Source organism: Grammomys surdaster, unplaced genomic scaffold, assembly GCF_004785775.1.
Source record: "Grammomys surdaster isolate TR1022 unplaced genomic scaffold, NIH_TR_1.0 126121, whole genome shotgun sequence".
NCBI lineage: Eukaryota > Metazoa > Chordata > Mammalia > Rodentia > Muridae > Grammomys > Grammomys surdaster.
The window spans coordinates 5559927-5576237 of record NW_021620929.1 but is presented as its reverse complement, the minus strand read 5'-3'; the positions used below and the strand labels follow the sequence as shown (position 1 = coordinate 5576237).

The 16311-nt window shown below is 43.9% G+C and overlaps 1 protein-coding gene across 5 annotated transcripts in view; it reads left to right on the top strand.

The window, feature by feature from the left end:
* Nucleotides 1-16311, top strand: part of Tenm2 (teneurin transmembrane protein 2) — a 939787-nt gene that overhangs the window by 782770 nt on the left and 140706 nt on the right. For all 5 annotated transcript variants that reach the window (XM_028756460.1, XM_028756459.1, XM_028756458.1 and 2 more), the window contains one exon: nucleotides 650-751. In XM_028756460.1, the coding sequence (XP_028612293.1) occupies nucleotides 650-751 (102 nt within the window). The remainder of the gene's footprint in view (nucleotides 1-649; nucleotides 752-16311) is intronic.

Genomic DNA, 16311 nt, shown 5'->3' with positions numbered 1-16311 from the left:
CCAAGCTACAGCTGAAATGAACAGAGTGCCATCATGGTGAAGGCGTGACGGCGTGGCAGATAGAGGGCCTAGTGCCCAAAAACTAATATCCAGATGTGGAAACTTCCAAAGTATTTAAATACAAACAGACAGTTTCTTCAAAAACAAACAAACAAATAAACAAAAAGGGAGCTGAAGAGATGGCTTAGCAGTTAAGAACACTTGTTGCTCTTGCAGAAGACTTGGGTTTGATTCCCAGCACCTATATGGCAACTCACAACTGCCTGTTGTCTTCCAGAGAATCTAACACCTTCTCCTGGCTTTCATGGGTACTACATGCATACAGTGCACTGACATATAAGCAGGCAAAACACTCATGCACATAAAATATAAATAAATCTTCATAAAATAAATAAAATTCAAACTCTGTCCTACCCTTCCTGCAGGCCAATGTGCGTCGCACGGGCAGAGTGGCGCTTCCTCCCACTCGGTTCTCACACTGCCCTTAACCCCACCTTCCCCGCCCCACCTTCCCTGTTCTCTCACTTCACTCACTCCTGACCCTCGCCACCCGCTCTTGGATCTTTACGAATGAAATGGCAGGTGACTGCTCACTAAATGACTGCACGAGAGCACAGGAGAAGGTCATTGCTTGATCTCTCTCTTTCAGATTCAGTGCAGGACTGTCCACGGAACTGCCACGGGAACGGAGAATGCGTGTCTGGACTGTGTCACTGTTTCCCAGGATTCCTAGGTGCAGACTGCGCTAAAGGTAGGTGTCATCACTTCCCTGCAGGGGGTGGGTAAGAGAAAGAGCACCCTGGATGCCTTCCCAGTAAGTCTTCCGCACTGGGACACTGTAAACCCACGCATGCGCATAGGCTCCCCATTCGGCAAGGAGCGGGTTTTAATATATAACCAGCAGTCAGTGCGCCTATAGGAGTAAGGCAGTCAGCCTTGGCACTGAGGTGTGCTGAGAAGAAAGATTTGCTCAAAATGAGATGGTCGGATTTCCTGTAAAAGCAGAAGTGAATTACCATCACTCCTTTCTTATAATCATTAGCTTCTATGTAATGGAAGATTAAGCATCTCAGGGTTAGTAAATTTCATTCATTCTGGCCAGCTACACTCTTAATCTAGGAAGTGCTATTTATCTTCATGGAATTGGTTTTAAATTGTATTATTAATTTATCTAGACTGCTTTGCGAAGAATGGCTGGGGCCTTGGGATTCTTGGGGGAAGGTAATTTAAGAAAGAAAATGACTCTCTAAAGAACAGGGAATTTAGGGGCTGCCCACCTGACTTGTAAGAGACCTTCAGTGTGACCTTGATGTGGCCCTAAGCATCAAGTATAGTTAGGAGCACAAATATACACACAGATGTCCCAAAGTACACAAGTATGTTTACCAAGTGTTGCATTGACCTACTCTGTTTCCTTTGTCTAAAATCCGAGATACCACCTACAACACAGGGTATCCACCCACCAACAGGAAGTTCAGGAAACAGGGATCAGGACATTAAGAGCCATCTCTCAGCTTTGATTTTCCACTCTCAACTCTGTGCTTGCACATCTCCGTCCCTTTGTGACCTTATGCAAGTCAGTTGGCACCTCTGAACTCTGGTTTCCTTATCCAGAAAAGGGAGGCTGGCATGCGACGTTCAATTGGAGCAGTTTAAGGTACACATAAAGTAGAGTACTAGTATTAAGTACTAACTCCGTAGTAAGTAGTACTGGAACCGAGGGGCCTTGACAGAGTACATTGTAAGGTTCCAGCGGGATTGGTTTTCGTTGCCTTACTTATATTTCAGTCTATTCTTATATTTAAGTCTTCCTCTTTATTTGTATTTCACTGAGAGTTACCTGCCTTGACGCTAATACTCAGTAAAGCTGCCACATGCTAAGTAACACCGTTCCTTCGTCCATCCCTCGAAACTCTTGCTCCAAAAGAATAGTATCTCGATACACTCCACAGCTTAAAGATTTGAGATTTGCATCCTGATGAGTACTCAGTGCTAAGTGAAGGAAACTTTCATATCCTGGAAGCCCTGGCATTGGTGGCCATCTGTGTGGCGCTCATTTCTAAGACACCACCTCTGTCCCACAACACACAGGTTTGGTCAACTTACTGGATATGGAAAGATAAGAACCAAGAAGCCTGTGAACCGTTTCCTTTGCTGTGTTCCAGCACAGCACATTCATGTTCCAAGACACAGGGATACAACCCTGAGGGGAATGACAGACTGTTGGCTCATTCCAGTGCTGGCTCTAAGGGGCCCCAGTGGGGGATGGAGGTTGACCCTGCATTGCTGTGTCGAGTGCTTTTCCTAGTGAAGGCTTGAAGAAAGGCAGACCTCAATATCATCTGAATGGCTTTTCTTGTGTAATCTAATTTTCCTGGGAGTGAAGGCATTAATGAGGGGAAGGACTGAGTCGCCCTTTTATACGTGGCTGCAAATGGGCTGAACACTCAGCCGCGCGGGCTGTGAGCTGTAAATGTGTATTAACACTGACACACATCGATGTATTATTAATCCTAAAAACCATGTGTGCTCTGACTGCACATCCAGTTACTGGCCTTTCAGACCCAAGTACCCAGCCATTTAAGGACTCTCCACTCTGAATCCATTTGCAGATGCGTGTCCATTCTGCATTATGGATCTGTAATGGAGTGTGCATTTAGCTGTTTAAAAGGACTCCTGGTGTGTGTTTTGCATTCGCCACCTGTGCTGTGGCTGGGTTAACCCCCCCCCCAAAGTGTGCATTAGCCATAGTATATAATTGATCCTTGTGAAACAATTGAGTGGCTGCTAAGTGGAGTTATTCCTTCCTACCCAATGTCCGTTCCTGAAATTGACTTTTGAACTTGTATGCATATTTTAATTTAACTGTTTATGTATATGATGGGTGAAATTGAGGCACTTAAAGAATGAAATTGCCTTTCACTGTGCCCCTCATTTATTGTAGGCACCGCTGGTTTAAGAGCATGGGAAGCAAGTACTTGCCTCTCTGCCCTAAAGGTGCCACTCCCTCAGTGTTTTTGAAATGGCCACTGGTCAAGTTACTTTGTAACGACCATGTATCCTCCCTTCTGATTCTAAGCCCTTGTCTCCCAAACTTTGATCTTCAATGTACCTGTCTATTGCTTTTTAACATCAGTATTTTTACTAACTTACTTTTAAATCAATTCATTGTGTATATATATATATAGATATTTTTATTTTTTTAAAGACTGATACCAAAAGCAAAAATTGAGAAAAGAGACTAGAATTGGTTGTCATGAATATGAAATGTGAATGCATGCCCACTTAAAAATAACCAGAGACTTTTGGGGTAGTAGTAACGCACACCTTTAAATTCAGCACTTGGGAGGCAGAGGCAGTCAGATCCCTGAGTTCAAGGCCAGCCTGGTGTACAGCTCAAGATCCAGAACAGCCAGGAGTACACAGAGAAACCCTATCTTGAAAAACAAATATGTATATATGTGTGTTATACACACACACACACACACACACATATATACATATATGTGTGTATATATATATATAAAATATTGCATGTATTTTAAATAAAAATAACTAAAGACTCATCTTTCCTACCACAATGAATATCTAAATCATCTTCTAATTGCTTATGACTTACTAAGAATCCAGCAGTGAGAGCTGGGGCTTGTATCATAGAGCGTTCATGAGATTCATGGGGCCCCGTGTTCAATCCCCAGTTCTGCAAAACACACCAAAACAAAAAGCAAAAATCCAACAGTAAACCTGAATGTCCATGCAATGCCTAGATTCTTAGGGAAATCCAAGTTTAAGCACCTTGTCCCATAGGCTCTGGCTCCTGAGACTGACAGAGCACCTGAAGTGCGCCTGTGTGAAAATAGATTAACAAACAGGCTTCAGCTGCCTGGATGGCTTCCAGCAGGGGAGGTCTAATCCCAGCACCTGGTGCTCATCTGATGCTGAAGCCTGCACTCGCACTACCCTCAAATACTAAGGATGTAAGGGATGCTGTGCAAATATACAAATTGTTGAATATGTAGTATCTTGTTTGTCCACATATCAACAATGTGACCTGAGTAATATTTTAACTAACGCCATGACAAATTTATTAATGTTTTTACATAAAAGTCACCTTAGGAGCTGGTGAAGATGGCCCAGTGGGTAGAGGTGTTTGACAATGTAACTGACAAGCTGTGTACCAACATGGTAGAATAAGAGAACTGAGTCCTAAACTTATCTCCAGATCTCCCTACATGTACACACACACACACACACACACACACACACACAATTTTAAAATTTTTATGTAACTTTGGATGGGAAGGCAAGTTACCAAAATAGGAGAATTTCTATAGAGTCTCCCCCAAGTGTCTTACAAGGTCAACATTTTAAATTTAAATTTAAAAGCCAGACACTTAACACCCATGCAATAATTTTAATTAATTTATATTTCCCCCCACCTTTCCTTTCAGATCTGGTTCAGAATCATGTGGTTGTTTCATTATCGTGACTCCTAAATCCAGCGGTTCTCAACCTGTGGGTCTCAGTCCCTACGGGGGTCACAAACCAGATGTCTTGCATAGCGGATATTTATATTATGATTCATAACAGTAGCAAAATTACACTCAGGAAGTAGCAATGAAATAATTTTATGGTTGGGGGTCACTACAACATGAGGAGCTGTATTAAAGAGTCATAGTAGGGCTGGCGAGATGGCTCAGCAGTTAAGAGCACTGGCTGCTTCTTCCAGAGGTCCTGAGTTCAATTTCCAGCAACCACATGGTGGCTCACAACCATCTATAATGGGATCTAATGTCCTCTTCTGGCAAGCAAGTGTACATGCAGATAGAACACTCATTAAATAAATAAACAAACAAACAAACTTTTTCAAAAAGCTAACTGAAAGTATAGTTTTTTTTTTTTAAAGAGTCATAGCATTAAGAATATTGGGAATATTGCCTTGGTCCCTCCATGATATCCCATAATAGTTCTTCACTCTTCTTGTACTTCATGGCCTTGACCCTTCTGGACAGCATTGCTTGGGCAGTTTGTATACATCTCTCAGTTTGGCCTTGTCTGGTATATTTGTCGTTAGACTGAAGTTATGCATTTTAGATACTATGGATGTCATATGTGTGTGGGGGGGACAGAACTCAGTGTGTCATATCAAAGATGAATGAAGTCCCCATTCGAATATGAAGGAATGTTAAATGTGGTTGTATGAATATGCACACGCCTGCCGTTTTCTCTCTACATTTCTCACAGGCAAAACTCTCATAGGTTATAGGCCCAACTCCACTGATATTGAACAAGTACCATTCACAAACAACTTTGGAGCCCAAGCAGCTCTAGTGTCAGCAGGGAGTGGCCTGGGGCTGATAGAGGAAGGTCATAGGACTAGCAAGGGCAGTTGGTCCTCAGCCTCCTGCTGCCCACGGGAGCATGGTCCATCTCCCGGCCGTCTCTTTCCTTCTTTGTGGATTTTAACACTGCAGATGCCCTGAGCACAAGGTCCCCCTCATCAGGAATTCACACCACCTTTGTTCTTGCTCTGACAGCTGTACCCCGGATGCCTTGGGTTCTGCCAGTCTGCTATCGTAAGCAGCCAGCAAACTTGGGCCCTCCTGCCAGGGGGAGAATTTGCCACGTTAGCAGGCACAATTCCCATCACAGCCAAGTGACCTGGTATGTGTCCAAGTGACAGAAATACACATTTACTCTCTTGACCTCACACTGTGAGCTCCATACCCTCAGATATGCAGCGCAGGCAGCCCTTCCTTGTTGTCTGATAAACCTGCCAGTCTGCATCAGATGTCTGAAGCCATCCTTTCCCAGAGTGTGGGGACCATCAGGATACATGTGAAGAGCACTCATTCTGCAATCACTGCTGTCCTGAGGCTCCCAGGGGCACCAAGGTCAAAACAGACCTGACCCTCACCAGGGAAGAACACTAGCTGGTTCTACCATGACACTCCAAGTCAGCTGAGGGAACTTAACCATGCAAATGCTTGTTGCATGACTACTAGGAAAAGACTGTTGCATAAAGAGCCAGAAACACAAGGTGTACAAAGCAACCCTAGGTTCTGCTTCCAGAAGCACATAGAAAACAAGTGGCTCATTGTACTACATTGTGATGGGAATGTCTAGTGTCCAGATGTTACTAAGGAGGAGGTCAGGAAGTCTATGAAGCATAGAAGTGACATATTATAATTTGGGGAGTCTCTCAGGATCCTGCAACACAGCCTTGGAAATCACACTAGACAGGAAGATGAGTATAAAAGATTAATCATACCAGCAGGGCCCAGAGAGGGAGACATGCAGGCCACACCACACAGAGGCCACATGCAAAGTGGCCCCGGAAGTGAGATCAAACAGGTGGAAAAGTTGAACCCTGGTCAAATGCATTTCCTGGGAATCAGGGTACAGTGCCATAGCAGAAGGTATGTGGGAATTTCACAGATGCTTGAATGTCACCAGGCCTCACCATCTAGGGAGGAACCAGCTTGATCACACCGGTGTATCTGATAACCTGGGCCAGGTGCTCACAGCCTGTTTGTAGGAACGTGGTACCTTCAAGAAGAGTTCCTAAAGTTAATTATTTTTTCTTGTTGTTTTATAAAACAGAGTCTCATATAGCCCAGGCTGACCCTGAACTCCCTTTATAGCTGAGGCTAGCCTTAAATTCCTAATTCTTCTGCCTCTACCTCCTAACTGCTGAGATTATAGGCATGCACCACCATACCTGGATACCTGGTTTAGTTTTGGGTTTTTTTGTTTTTTGTTTTTTGTTTTATTTTAATAAACAGTTTATCAAGGACTTATGAAAGTAGCCAGTTAATAAAAGGAATAAAAGAAAATCTAAAAGAAACTCCAATGAGGAACCCACCATGAAGGATAATGCCTGCCATGACACAGACTAAGAAATCTGTTCGGATTCAGGGAAATGTCATTTATTTCCCAGTAGTTCATACCTTTTTTTTTCATCAGTTGATTCTCTGGACCAGCTGTAATCCCACTTCTCATCCAAGTTGTGGTTCTTCACTGTCCTGGTTCCCTGTCATTGCTCTTCCTGTCCCGTGGCTCCCCTGTTGCTTTAAAGCTTGTTGGTTGTGGGGTAGAGGCTCAGAGTTATTAGTCCTTCTCCTCTTACTTTGATCTCAAGGCCGTGTGCTGACTTCACTTTTCCTAGACTTGTATGCCGAGTCTCCTTGCTTTTCAGAAGTACACTGAGGCTGCTGAACTCTCCTCAGCTTATGCTCTCATGGCTTATTTGGGCTGAACTGGAGGCTCCAACCCACTGTAACAACCCTGAGCCATAGCTGTTAGGTAACCTGACTTTAATAGCTATTAGAAACGACAGCTCCTGCTGCCAAACAGCTGTCAATGGAGCCCCAGACATGCCAGGAGCATGGGAACATAAAGTTTCTTTTTCTCTAGGGGTGAGGCTCAGCTCCTATCCAGCTCGGAGAACCTTGAAAAGAAGAAGCAAGGATCTTACCATTTCCCTTCTAACAGGCAAATGTACCCCCTCAACCTGGTCCCTCTTGGCCACATTCTAGTCCTTAAATCAAGCTCTCACCACAATCATCATCATCATCATCACCATCATCATCATCATCACGGACATTTATTGACTCCTTACAGTGTACAGACCACTGCTCTGAGAAGCTGCATAACTGTGACACTGAATCACCAGCAGCCCTGATGTATACATCCCCTTAGAGATGAAGAAAATGAGGGACCCAAGAGGTTAAATAACTTGCTGTCATTACCCAGGTAGGAAGTGTTACTCCTGAGATTTGAACCGACAGCTGGGCATAAACTCTTCCTAGTAGACTGGTCATGCGACGGGCCACAAAAGAGATGAAGAATAACAATGACATGGTTTCTTCAGAGTGAATGTGATTGGTATGCATGAGAGGACTGAGTTTTAAATCTGCTAGGGAGAAAAAAAAACAAACGAGTGTTTAAGGGTTTACTAAAAAGAAATGGCAGAGCCAGAATTTGAAACCAAGACCATTTGACTTTAACCCTGGTCCCCTAGCCATAGTCCCTGAGTAGCCAGGAGGGGTTTCCTTACCATCTTCCTACCCTTTGCCACTCTTCCACTCTATGTCTCTATCCTGTCCTCAGGTCCCCTCCCCTGTGTACTGGCCACCAGCCTTTCTGCACTGCTTTCCTCCTCTTCCATCTCTGGAGCTCTCTCAGACCTCTCCCCAGTTGTTGCTGCTCTTCTCAAATATCCTCAGTGGCTTCCAGTCATCTGTCCAACTGTCTGTAGTTATGCATCTGGGGAGGTTATCACGAATTCGAGTTTCCAGGTTCATCCCTGATGCCAGGCGGTTAAGCTACGGGATGGTATATGGGTGTCTCAGATCAAGCCTCTGAGGGCCCAACAGGTGTTCAGGGGCCACATACCAAAGAACAAATGTCGTAGAATGATGTTAAAGGTCTACCAAGAACAAATGTCTTAGAAAGGTGTCAATACCATGATCTATGCTGCTTTTGCTCCATATAGCCCACAAAGGCCAAAATAGATTAATGGCCACAGATTCTACAACTCACCCCATCAAAGTATAGGGACCACTCATTTCTCATAGCTTCTGTGCTGGAAAAGGCCCATCATCCCCAGCCTTTACTATTCAACTGATGGTCTTTTGTGGAAGTCAAGGTCATAGACCAGCACCCTCCAGAAACTCTCTCACAAATAACCCTGGTGTCACTCAGATGTAGAAAACATAAAGGGTTGGGGGTAGGGCTCTGTTGTGCCCTGCTGTTCTGTCTGGAAAGATAGCTCACTTCCTCTTGCTGACCAAAAGCGGTAATGGTTATCTTTGTCCTTGTCCTTAGTTTGGCACCCAGGATATAATATGTATTTGCTAAGATGCTTGATGGCTTCAAGTTAAAGGACAGGGCTAACAAAGTTAAAATCATTGCTGGACATGTGACCAATGTGAGTGCTGGGGAACACGGTGCTAATCCATCAGAGTAATCTGTGCCCGTGACAGCCAGTCAACAATGGTACAAGGGTGAGCTGAAGGAACACACACAAGCTAGGGGGTAGATAACACAAAGAAAGAAGTGCTCACAGAAAGGAGACACCCATTCACAACCCGCAAGTGTTCTCCAAACGATGGCGTGGTGGAAAACGGAAGCTATAGAGTTGAAATTTGCTTGATTTGACTCTGTGCTTCCTTAGTTAACTGTGCCTGTTTTGGACAATCCTTAAGCTTTTCAGAGCCTCAGTCTTGTCTTCAATATACTGGGCATGGTTGCCTTGCTGGGAAATGTGAACATGAGCAAGCGTGAAAAGTGTGCAGAATATGACGGCATGCTGACACACTCCAGAAATGTTAAATTAACCTTCAGAACAAGCCTCTGATGCCGAGGAGAATAAGGTCACGTGGCAGGGGCAGATTTGAGGATGTGACCCTAATGGCCACAGATAAGTGTACTGTTAAGTAGATACCCCCGTTCCAGGCAGCCATGGCTCTCTAAGCCCTGACAATAAACACTGCCAGCAGCCCAGTCAGGCTGTCCTTGTGACTGGTTCTTCCCTGGTACCTGCTTTCCTGTTTTCTCTGCTCCCCAAGAATAAGGAACAAGCCCTCAGCTCCTTCCAGACAGCGGTGAAAGGGGTGGTTCTCCCACTACCACAGAAATACCTCCTTCAGAGCATCCTTGACAAAGAATCACTTTGCCTCTTACACGGGGGCCATGCTCCCTCATGAAGTGTGCTTGGGTCCTGTCTACCCCACCTGGGTTGCTTTGCCTCCCTCTGTCACCCCTGTATGCAGATGAGCCAGGATCATGGCTGCTGCCCCCACCCCCCAGAATGTTCCACAGCCTATTACAGTTTACCAACCCACCCCTTCCTCTTCCCGATCCCTCGCCTGGTTTGAAGAAGCAACTGTGCAAGGATTTCTTAGCAGCTAGACCCAGAAGGAGGGGCTGGAAGCAGATGTACCCAGAACGTGTTCTGCAGCAAGTGACTGAGCAGCCACACTGAGCAAAGTCACGTTTAACAGACTGGTACAAGGATAAGTGCTACCACATATCAAAGATGAACTACGTCCCTGGCACCACGCAGAGCACTTCACATGAATGATGTGGTCTCATCTCTCCACAGAGAGCGTTATCTTTATCTCACAGCTAAGGAAACTGGATCTTAGGAAAGAGAGGCAGGGATATTTAGAAGGTTTATTTATTTGTCTGTTTGTTTGTTTGTTTTGGTTTTGTGAGACAGGGTCTCAGGGTCTCATTCTATAGCCCAAGATGGCCTAGTAGTCAGATTTCACACTCATGGCAATCCTCCTGCCTCAGCCTCCCAAGTGCTGGGATATCAGGCATTCACCACTGTGCCCCATCCAGGTGGTGTTTTATAAATACCCTCTGCTGCTTGATTACTGGTCCCTGCATTGGTACCTTGTTGAATCATCTCAATACACTATCTACTGGACTCTAGTCACACTTTCTAATTCAGTAAGCCTGAGACTTCAAGAGCTTGCTCGGTCCCCAGAGTCTTCAGCCTGGAGGCCTAGACTTATGGCTTGTAACTTACAGACATTCAAATCTGAGTATTAATCTGGATCATGCTGCCCTGGAACTCAGCTGAGACTGCCCAATGAGACCGAGTCTCTAGGTTACTTTACTTTTGAAACAAAGCACAAACAGCCTCTTATTTTCTCTTCCTAAACCACTTGACTAATCACTGAAGAGTCCTAGCAGAGGGTGCTTAATCCTGGGGAAGTCAATGAGGCCCCTGAATTAGGGGAAACCCCATTGTTTCAGAAAAACTTACACAGGAAACAACTCCTGTTTCTAGAAAGGACTTAGGCTGGAATAGGGGACAGACATTCTACCCTGTAACTAGTTGGTACAATTTTCTCCTAATGAAAATAATAGTAATAAAATAATATCTATTGATTTCTTACCATGAGCCAGGTCCCACAGCATTATTTCATTTTCTTTCAATTTCCACAGGAACTCCCTTTAAAGGTTAAAAAAAAATTTTACTGTAAATGTCTGCTCAGACAACTAGGGGGAAAGACAACAGGAAACTCTGTCTAGTTTACCAGCCTCTCTAGGAGTCCCTCCTCCCAGACACAGAGGTGAACTCAGCTTTCCAACGTGCCTGCGGGACACTCCCGTGCTTGTGGACAGCGGGGGCACGGTGAAGTTACAAATTTATCTCAATGCTTCAACCCCGACAAAAAAACGTAAGCAACTTCACTGCGGACTTGTACAGCAGAGGCGCTTGATATATTATGCCAAAGTTCTTAAATATTCATATGTAACCAGTGCTGTTGCCACAGACACACGCCCCTCGGACTTTTTTTTTAAAAAGCAGCTTAAGTACTTATCGATTGAGAACTTTTAACTCTCAAAATGGAGGCATCTCCATATCTCTACAGGTATTTTAAATGAATTGAATTAATCATAGGCTTAAAAGTCTCTTGCGATCTTCGTTAACTTCCCTGGGTTTAATTAAAACATCTGTGCACTTTTAATTTATCGATTCATCCAACTCATATGTCATGTTTTTAACACACCCCAGCATGCTCTGCATCATTTTTAACCCGATTTCCACTTAACTAAAGCAATTAAACTCACCCCGGATTAATTAAAGCATCCATACTTTCATGCTTAAGTCAGCGTGTGCTGCTTTCCCCACGTGGCTCCTGAATGTCAGAGATTTGACACACCTGATGAGTTTTTTGTCCTTCTGGTAATTCTTCCCTGAGTCGCTTTCTTGCTTAAATGTGCCATTTGACAGAACGGGAATGAGGAAGTTGGTTCTTCAGAAGCTGCCCCACCCCCATCCCTGGAGCCAGGGCCTCTGCCCCTACCTGCAAGAAGGCATCCGCATCTCATTGAGAGTCCTCCTACATACACACACGTGCGCAGACACACACACAGTGCCTGAAGAATCTGGGCATTTTCCCCCTCCTTAATTCCACTTTCAAAATTCCCCATTCACTCTTCTGCCCATTTTTAATAGGCAAGGAAAACTGAAGTGTAGACTTAAGATACCACCGAATTGGATAGGGTCTATGTTCCATAACACAGCATTTTTCTGTCAGCTGGGATGCCCCTCCTTCAGCAACTGTACCCACCGAACCCAGAACCCCTAAACCCTGACAGCACTTCCGGGCTATAAACAGCTCTTCAGTTTCACTTCCAGCCTGAGAAGCCTAGCCTTACATCTCTGTAGTCTTTAAGTTTGTATGTAATTATTGCAGGATCTGAATGGCCTTCATACCAGCAAGCTGTATTATTTCTGATGCAGTTTGCCTACTTTTCAATTTGTCTGTCTCTTTGTGTTGATTTATAGAGTTCTTGTGCATGTTGAATAGTAAATTTTATCCTGTAAAACACATTAAGATCTGTCTTCCCAATGTCGATTACGGCCTGGTTTTTGTTTCAGGCTGGTATCCACTGTCAAATAGAAGATTTAAATTTTATGCAATCAAACGTAATCACCTTTGCTTCGTGATCTCTAGAAGGCATATCTTTCATATCTCCTGAAGAAAATAAGATTGCTCTCCAGTGCTTCCTAATACTTCAACTCTTTACATTGTATAGAGAGTTGATTCTTTGGTACAGAGTACAAGAAGGGCCAATTTGGTTTTACAGAAAATAAAATGCCCTTACAGGGATGTTAAGTGAAACCTGCCTTTCCTAACACTTTTTTTTTTCTCCTTGAAAGAATGTAGAGTGCCCATTTTGGCGTTGGGAGCCCCAGCTTTGCTTGGCCTCCCTGACTCAAATGTTGTATTGTCAACTATTCTGATACAATCTTTTTTTCCTGCCACCAAGCCTGTCTGTTTATAATATTAGGTTACCTGTCCGTACTTGCTGATCTGTTTGAAATGAAGGCAAGCGGTACACACTGCAACTTTGACAATATATCTGAGGCACTAGGATCTAGTATATTCTCAAGCCTCTTTTTCTAAAGGACTAGTTTCGAGTGGATTTGCAGCATTAGGCATGGTGGTTCACACCTGCAATCCCAGGTTTCAGGAAGCTGCAACAGAAGGCTGCAAGTTTGGGGCAAGCCTGCGCTACATAGCCAGTGCCAGGCTAACCTGGATGGCTTGTCAACTGTAACCAGCTTGCCTCTCCATTATATTAAGCCTCCCCTACAACCCCTCCCTTCCCTCTGAGTATTCTCTCCACTGAAAGTGTCAGGTAAACAGGATTTGTTTTTCTTAAAACACCAATGAGTGGCTGGTCCTTTAACTGCCTACCAAGTAAATAACACTGATAATTCATCTCCCTTGCAGAGACGCTAGGAAGGGGAAACTCCGGCTTGATCATTAAAATGAGCTTTACACCGTTTAGGTGACTCTAAATTATGTCATTTTTGTGTCATCAGCCTGTTAACTTGTCAGTCGTTAGTGGCAGCGGTAATTTATTTTCCTTCTGCGGGAGTCTTAAAGCTTCCGTTTACTAGATTTAGTAAAACAGGAATCGTCGATTTGTACACACATTTTAATTAATTTTAAATAGAAGCTTGAGTGCACAATATTCTACTCCTGGAAGCCTGTGGAACATGGTCGAGAAAGAGAAAGATAAAACATCTCACAGGTGGCTTCTGACCAGTCAGGACCACAAAGGAAGCTGACAAGTTCTTTCCATTGGGGTGATCTGGCGCTCTTTTTGTTGTGGGGGTAGTGTGTTGTTTGCATACATGTGCATGTGTGTGTGTGTACACAATGGCACATGTGTGACAACTGTGACATTTCTTTTATCATATCAGCCGCTCCAGTCAGGTTGGGGATCCAGTTTGGAAGATCACGAGACCGCTCTTTGCTTGTCTAGACAGGTCTCAGCTCCTACTGATTCCTTGATCCAATTACTTCTCCTCCTCTTCCTTCCAGCCACTCTGAGAGGGAGTTTTAAAGGGGATACTGAATACCCAAGAAGTTTAGTCACCATTTCTAAATCCCACAGCTGACTCATGAAAACTAGCAGCCATCAGAATCCTTGTCATTTTCATTTCTACTTCGTGCTATCTCTTGGTGGGATATGGAGTCCAAATAATTTTCTTTTCCAGTCTTAAAAACTAATGATCATTATGTGATTATAGACAATCGATCAATCAATAAATAAAATACAAGTAGGTTCCCAGTTTCCACTCAGCTTCTAAGGCATGAACAAATCTGAGCCACACATATTTATTTTGAAGCACTGGGGTGAGTTGTGTCTGAGAATCAGTTATAGGTGGGGTTCCTGGCTTTCCATGCAGCAAATCTAGCAGGCTTTGTTCTTCATTCCAGTGGCAGTAAATTCCTTGAGTTTCATTCTTCCAATTAGTCTCCTTTGGGTTCTTTAATGTCAGTACCAGCCATGCCTCTGAAGTGCCCTGCTTTCCAGCAAGCATCAATGTCTTGCATTTCTGCCCACACATCCAGCAAGCTTGCATCAAACAAATTGAGAAAAAGGCTATCTTTAGGAACACCGTGACCTGACTCTTCTTCACTTTTTTCCCTAAGTAATTTAAGTAGGTCACATTTTAAACTTGATTTCCCAGGCTCCTGAGTTTGTATTAAAAAAAACCAATTCTTATTTTCTAGACAATTCTATTTTTCCCACCTCTTGGAGTTTGTGCAAAAGAAAAAGGAGAAAATAAACCCTTTTGTCAATTAATATAGACAGTAGTCAATTGTTTCCCTCCCCTATCTTGTGGGAGTAAGAGATGCCATGGAACACCACTGGTGGTGATCTGAGGTCACCTTGTCATCCATCCACATAGACCATCTAATATACAGTATGCAGATCAGCAACAGCCGTGGAAGACTATACATTGTATAGATGCATTTCTCACTGTTGCTTATTTCAGACCTGAGGGTGGAAGTAGGAGAGAGATGGGATGCATATTCTAGTCTTCCTTCTGGAGATCCTCCCATGTGACCCAGATCAGAAATGACAAGTAGGTCTTCTCTTGAATGCCAGCTTGTCTTCCTTTCAGGTCTTAGCCTGGGTGTTGCAATGGTTTTCAGGTTCTTTCTAGGCTCAGGAGAAGATGCCAGGATTCACTGATTAATGATGTCTGAAGAGTTACTAAAGAGGGGATAATAGTCTGCTTGGACACATTTGCATCCTTGACCTTGACCTTAGCATGAACTCTATGATGAACCAATGTGGAGTAACTTGGTTTGTCTCCAAATCTCTCTCAAGACCTCAATAAAATCACATTTGCTGTAGAGAAAAGATCCAAGCTGTTTCCTCTACTCTCTCCAGGACAATCAGCATCTCTGATAACTACAGAATCCCTTGCCCAACATCCTAAATGTAAGAAGTATGTGTCCTCTCTTTAGAAAGGTTCATCTGAATTCAGCATGTGTCTCTGATGTCATTTGAACTCATTTCTCCCTAGATCCTTCATGAGGATAAGAATTTTAGAAATAATACTCCCCAACATTTTCAACAACTACCCTCTTATAAAGTATTTGGGAAGATAATATCTCATCAATCATATGCCAACTATTGAGATGTTTTATTTCAAATCAGTCTGAAATGGAGGGGGAAATTCCCTGTGTTTGCAACACGAAGCTAGTTTGAGGCATTGTCCTTTCTCTGCCTTTCGAAAGTACTCCTTAGTGCTTTCCCATAAGTCCTTGGATAGCAAGAATGCAGGAGAGATTTTTACCCAAGCCAGTCAACAGTATAGACTTCAGCACTGACAGGAAGTCATCTTTGGCGAGCACTGTGCTTGTTCTCTGGAAGCTCCTATGTCCCTGGAAAGCCAAACCCTCACAGAGGGACATTAATGACTGTCCCATGGTCACAGCAAAAGAGAGTAAAGCAAGGTGAGCAGTGGACTAAGAAATAATCTGACAGAATCCTCATTCTGCTCTGGAATGCTGAGTTCCCCTAGTTTTATATGTATCCACCATCCATGAAGAGTCCTCAGAACCTGGGCTTAAACTGACAGACACCACCAGTAGCCGCTGCCATGCCTCCATGGGTCCTATCTGAAGGTCTCTTCCTGAAGGGCCTCACCATAAGCGGGCAGCCAGAGAAACAGTTCATTTAGGTTGGAAATACAGATTTATTGCAAATCATTGATGCTGTGGGAAGTCTAGAGCCTGAAGGAGCCCGCCAAAATCCCCTTGTAAACAAAGTCTGAAAGTAAGAAGTGGTACCATTAAGGCCAACTTAAGAGGCAACAGCATCCTAGGCAGTCCCTACAGACTTCTCAGCCTGCATCTCAGATAGAAGGCAAGAAGTAAGGATTACTCCAGATGGCATGCCTTTGGCCTGCCTTGTTCTCCTCTCCCTCTCTCTCTCTCTCTCTCTCTCTCTCTCTCTCTCTCTCTCTCTCTC